The 6,000-nt window shown below is 51.1% G+C and overlaps 1 protein-coding gene across 1 annotated transcript in view; it reads left to right on the top strand.

Moving 5' to 3' along the window:
- Positions 1-260: 260 nt before the first annotated feature.
- CUNH1orf198 (chromosome unknown C1orf198 homolog) overlaps positions 261-6,000 on the top strand; it is a 30,617-nt gene continuing 24,877 nt past the window's right edge. The window contains exon 1 of the mRNA XM_004854673.4: positions 261-642. Coding sequence (XP_004854730.2) covers positions 310-642 — 333 coding nt within the window. The 5' untranslated portion in view covers positions 261-309. The remainder of the gene's footprint in view (positions 643-6,000) is intronic.

Here is a 6,000-nt window from a genome sequence, read left to right as displayed (position 1 = left end):
GCCTTGAGAAAGAGAGGCGGGGCAGGCGGTGGGAGGGGCGGGGCCCTGAGGCGAAGGGGGCGGGGTTCGAGGCCTTGCTTAAAGAGGAGGGCCTGGCTCGGGCGGGTGGTGCTCGGGAGGGAGGTGCGTTAGGGGCGGAGCAGAGGGCCTGACTCAGGGTGTGGGCGGGGCTCTGGGAGCGGAGAGCAAGTTGATTGGTGGAGGGATGGGGCGGGACTCCAGGCACGAGGCAGGGGTGGGGCGGGGGCGGGGACAGATGGGGACTGGTAAGCCCGGCACGGGCAGGGGCGGTCCTCTGGCGGGCCGGGCATGGCGTCCATGGCGGCGGCGATCGCGGCCTCGCGCTCCGCGGTCATGAGCGTGAACCGGCCACTGGACGAGAGGGAGCGGAAGCGCTTCACCTACTTCTCATCTCTGAGCCCCATGGCCAGGAAGATCATGCAGGACAAGGAGAAGATCCGTGAGAAGTACGGGCCCGAGTGGGCGCGGCTGCCGCCCGCGCAGCAGGACGAGATCATCGACCGCTGCCTGGTGGGCCCGCACGCCCCAGGACCCACGGACTCGGGAGAACCGGGGGACCCCGCGCGCTTCCCCGGCCTGCCCGGGCCCACGGGCCAGAAGCTGGTGCGCTTCGGCGACGAGGTGGGCGCGGGGGACTAGGTGGGTCCGTGAGGGGAGGGCGCGGCGAGGGCGCCGGGCCGTACCGACTGGACGGAATTCTGGAGCGTCCGACCTGGGTTCTGGTCCAGCTCTGCCCCTTGACTTCTGTATACCCATGGATGAGCCTCAGTTTCCGCCCTGTGAAAACGAATGGTACCACCCCTGCCTGCCGCGAGGCACTCAGCGCCTGTTGTGTCAGTGTTCTTGCTGAGGTCGGGGAAAGTGAAGGTCCAGGCAAGGACCCTGAGGAGAAGGGGGTGCCTTCCAAGGTGAGGGGGCGACTCCCACTGCCTTGGGACCCATCCCCTGTAATCTCGGTGTGCAGCAAATGTTTTGGGGATTCGCGTGGCGACCCAGTTTTTGTACTAAAAAACCAGAGAGGGAGAAGTTTTAAGTGCTCCAGAGAGCCTTTGCTCCTAGGGAGGGCATAGACTGGTAGAGGGACCCTAGCTGTGGAGGGGGAACGAGAAACTGCGGTAAGCGACTCAGTCACAAAGGCTCCTGGAACTGGTTTGGGGCCCTTGGAATATGCACTGTGGCTGAAGTGTGGAAGTGAGAGATCCACTCCCAGTCCAGGCCCCTGCTGAGGCTGCGGGAGGAGGAGCCCAGGAGTTTTCCGAGGAAGTTGTGTATGTGAAAGGAATTCAAGTTAAGAATGAGGTTTGTCAGATTTTCAGGCAACATATATGGAGACATATACTAATACAAAATGTTTGTGGTCATAAGCCCACTTTAATGTCATAGAAGTGTGGAAGAATGGAACTGTGCTGCCAACATTGCCTTATTCTGGTGGAATCAAAAGAAAATTCTCCTCTGGACTTTAAACTCCAGGGGCTTTGCCAGGAAAAACAAGGGTGTGGTACACTACGGAGATGAAAATGTAGGTTTTAAATGGTATTCCTAGAGCTCGAACATGTTCAGTGTGAAATAAGCATATCTGTGAGGACATGTGTGTGGTGTTTTTAGAGCAGCCAGCTCCTCACGGAAGAATCATGACTTTTAATATATCCTACAAGAGGTGAACCTGTAGGCACTTGTACATGTTGGAGAGTGACTGTCATTGGCTCTCGCTGGGTATCCAGCTGAGAGTATGTCTGCATATCATTAAAAAGCTAGGTCACATTGGAGGCTATGGTTACCAAGAAGGGAAGATGTGGCCAAGTATTTACTGTAATTCCTAATCTGGTGCCAGCCCAGGCTGATTCAAAATTTGTAGACCCAGTGTAATAAAAACAAGGAAAACATGTGTGGTGGTGACCATGTTCCTTTCCAGCCAGCCCTGTTTTTGAGAGTGGAATCTCACCTTTGCAAAAACGACCCGAAAGCATGCCCTGGAATGCCCCTGGCCATCTTTGGCACTGATGGCAGAGGGGCACACAGCACCTAGATTTTAGTGGTGTTGCCCAGGGGACATTTTTGCCTGTGGTGACTGTGTGGTGTAATGACACTGGGGAGTTTTAATTTTTCAGACAAGCGGAGCGGTTGGCACCTAAGTGAAGTCTGTGGTCTCATTGTTGCCCTCAGGAAACCTTAGAGGAAGGCCAGCTCCCAGGCACAAGGGATAATAGGTAAGGGCAGGATAGGGGATGACCCCCAGTTAGGATGCTACATAGGCTGGCTCAAATAGATGGCCCCAGGATTGAGGGAGAGGACCCTAAACTAGGTGCTCCATCTACTTGATCTATCTTCTAACATGGTCTCAGGGCTTCCATAGGCTTTTCAGCTACTCTGGAGGGCGCTGCCTGTTTGTTTAAATACCCTCCTCCATTGCCAGTAACATTTTTGTGTCACACATAGCAGTATTTGAAGTCAGACCATTCAGATGATGTAGTAAACATCAACTAGTCCATGAGAGTTCAACCTTTTGCCTTGCCTGGGCCACACTGAGTGAAGAGAAATTGTCTTGGGCCACACATAAAATATGTAATGTGAATAAGTAACGGAACTTGCTTTATTTTTTAATACTTGTTATTGTAACACTTAAAAAAAGGAGATAAGCAGGCCATAGGTCACAAGTTGGACAGGCCCAATTCTACCCATTCGTAGGTGTTACAGGAGCAAACGAACCCAGTGTGTAGCTCTGGGTCTCAGTTCGGGCGCCAAGCTTGGCTGGCGTAGGACAGGTGCAGCACTGTGCGTGCGTGCGTGCGTGCGTGCGTGCGTGTGTGTGTGTGTGTGTGTGTGTATTTTCACTCTTGCTCTCTGTGGTGTAGGAAGACCTGGCTGGGTTCAGGTCCCCCTTACTTTGATAACGTAACTTGGACCTCTGCAGAGAAGGAGGTAGCTGGCTTTAGTATTGAAGCCATAAAGGGGCCTATGGGTATTTTGGTTCTTCCTTGGGAAGTGATCAAGCAAGTGTTTCTGATGGTCTATTTAGAAGGATCCAGTTTACGATGCTTGAGCTGCCAACGCCTTCACCAGCTCCTGTAACCATCCCACCACATGGACATCTGATCTCAGTATAAATGCATAGAAGTGCAGATACTTGCCTTCCCCCCACCCATTGTCACCCCAAGGCTTAACTGCTAAGGATACTTGCAGCAGCAAAACAGAGTCCTTGGAGCCCAGCACCTGGTTCTGGTTCTGGCGGTACCCACATCAGTGTTCTGTCTCCTGTGGGGCACTTTTCCCTTTGTGGGGCTGGGGTGGAACTCATGGCTCACAGGGCCTGACTTGGAGCAGGCACAGATGCTGGGGACATCCCTTTGGTTTGGATTTTGTAAGCCATGAAGCCATGTTTGCGCCTAACAGTCTTAACATGTTCCCTGCTTTTTAGAGTCCTTTTTCTTTGGTACCGGGAATCGAACTTGGGACCTTATGCTTTCGAGGCAGGCGCCAGAACCACTGAGCTAAATCCCCGGCCCAGTCCTCTACTTTTTAATGGTTATGTTCTTCCTCTGAAGTGAGGTTTTCAAGGGGGAAGGTTTTTATTTTACAAGGGTTTAGGAATGTCCCCATATGCTTCTACTGCTGCTTCCTGTTATCAAATAGGAAAAAAATCCTAAAATCTTAAATCCTTGATTTAGGAATGTGTTACCTACCCCCCCCCCCCCCCGCCAAACCCTTGCCACCCATCTAGAAGCTCTGAGTCCCCTCATGAGAGTAACAGGATTCCATACTCTCTGCTGCATTCTTGGCTGCAAACAAGCCCTGAGCAGCTGACTGGGACACTTCACTTGAGCAGCCAGTGCATCCTGTTCATATGGCTCTGCTTGCCTGCCTCACTGATCTAGGGAGTGGGTGGAGCTGGCAGGAGTGGTATTTCCATATGCCAGGACCTGATCTGAATTTTGCGTACTGTAGAACATGGAGTTGTGAGACCCAGGAGCCAGGCAGATCCATCCACCCATCAGCAGCTTTGCATGACCAGCTGCTGCCCTAGAGCCCACATCCTCCTCCTGCAGAATCTTGGAGCCCTGTTAGCTGCTCTCTTACTCCTCTGAGCTTTGGCCTCTTGGGTTTCCAGACACCTGCTGTGCTGCCATAGGGGTTTTTAAAGGCCTGGTGGCTTTCCTACCCTGCAGCTTCCACAGTTGTGGAGTCCCTGTGGTCAGCAAGCCTTGCTGAGCTGCTGTATCCACTGGCTCCTTGGCTGCCTTCAAAGGACCCCACCCCACCTGAGTCCAGACTCCCGAGGGCCTGAGTGCTGGCCAGCCTTTGTCTGGGTTTTTAAAATAAACTGATTTATTTAAAAAGTTACACCTGTACAAGGTTGTTAACTGTTTCAAACCATGCTGAAGCAGCGTTAGAGAACAGTTGATAGGATCCTTCCAGAACTTTTCTCAGGCTTTAAGTCTGTGTTAGGTTTGAGATTGTTGCATGGCCCCTGGAACAGGTGAGGCCTCCCCTTCCCTTCCCACTGTAACAGCTCAGCTTTTTCTTTTTTTTTTTTTTTCCTTTTTTGGAAAAAACAAAAGTACTAATTTGAAAGTTGTTTTTCTCACTAATTTGGACTTATTTTTAAGGAAGGTGGAATGTATGAATTATGATTCTCTCCGCCTGTCTGGCATATCTGTGTATGTTTTAGAATAGATGACAGGGTGAGTGTGGCTTTTTGTGTTCCTCTGCGTGGGGCTCAGTGCTCAGCTGCTGGGCAGGCACTGAGACGTGGCTTAATCCATTACACGGGCAGCCAGGGGCAGCCAGGAGCTGGTCCCACAAGCGTTCCCTTGGAGACTGCGGGTTCTTCACTCTAGTTAGCACCTCCCTGGAGCTGGGACCTGTGGCAGGATGACCACTTGGCCTCCCCTACCCAGGTGGCTCTGCCCTCTAGTTCCTGTGGGAGTGTGGCCCAGTAGCAGCTGGGGAACAAGATTTACAACGAAGTGAAACGACTGTTCACAGTCATGCAGGGTGGAAGGGCAGGAAGCTTGTGGGCAGGTTTGAAGTCATCTTTTAATGGACAAGGAATCACTTTCACACCCTAAGCAAGAGATTTCCACAGTACTGGGAAAAATAGCCATTTCTTCAAGATAAATAAATGAATGACTGCCCACTAGACCTGTCTCCTTAGACTTTCTGCGTATTTTCTGTTCCTTCCCTTCCAGTTTCCTCCACCCACTGTGTTCCCTAGTCCCATTACCACAGTGAGTGGCACTGGTTCTACTTCTGCTGTGATCTGTGGAGGGCTAAGTTTCTGAGTTTGATCCACAGTGGAATGTACTGGCAGTTAAGTCATAACTGCTTTCTGTCTTGGGAGCTGCAGATTTGTACTTCCGGTTATGGAAACCCCCCCATCTCAGCAGAGTTAAATATATCCCAAGCCAAAAGGAAAGGCACCAATTCCATAAGTATGTAAATAGTTGCTAGGAATAGGCAGTTGGTAAAAAAAAAAAAAACAAAAGAGCACATTTTAACCATTCTTTTTTAAACAGATTTTATTTCCTTAGAGCAGTTTTAGGTTCATAACAAAATTGAATGGGAATTAGAGTTTCCATGTACCCCCCCAGCCCACACAGATGGTCTTGACCCTGTCAGTACCCCTTCAGGGGTGCACCCATGAGCCTATGTGGACACCGCATTATCACCCAAAGTCTGGAATTCACATTTGGGTTTGCAATTGCCACCACATCGTAGGCCTTGATGAGCGACAAAGTCCCCCTAGCTGCATCTTGCAGAGTGGTTTTAGTGCCCTGGGGACCCTCTAAGCTTCTGTTCACCCCTGCTGCCCACTGATCTCTGTCTCCACAGTTTTGCCCTTTCCAAGAATGTCATACAGTTGGAACCATGCAGCATGTAGCCTTTTCTGATAGACTGCTTGTACATGGTAATGTGCATTTAAGGTTCCTCCATGTCTTTTCATGGCTTGATGGATCCTCGCTTTTTAGCCCTGAATAGTAC

This window comes from Heterocephalus glaber, unplaced genomic scaffold (genome assembly GCF_053883595.1).
Source record: "Heterocephalus glaber isolate CG9 unplaced genomic scaffold, H.glaber_assembly_v1.0 deba00001472, whole genome shotgun sequence".
NCBI classification, from domain to species: domain Eukaryota; kingdom Metazoa; phylum Chordata; class Mammalia; order Rodentia; family Bathyergidae; genus Heterocephalus; species Heterocephalus glaber.
The sequence above is the reverse complement of the archived record's forward strand: the minus strand, read 5'-3'. Positions and strand labels throughout refer to the sequence as shown.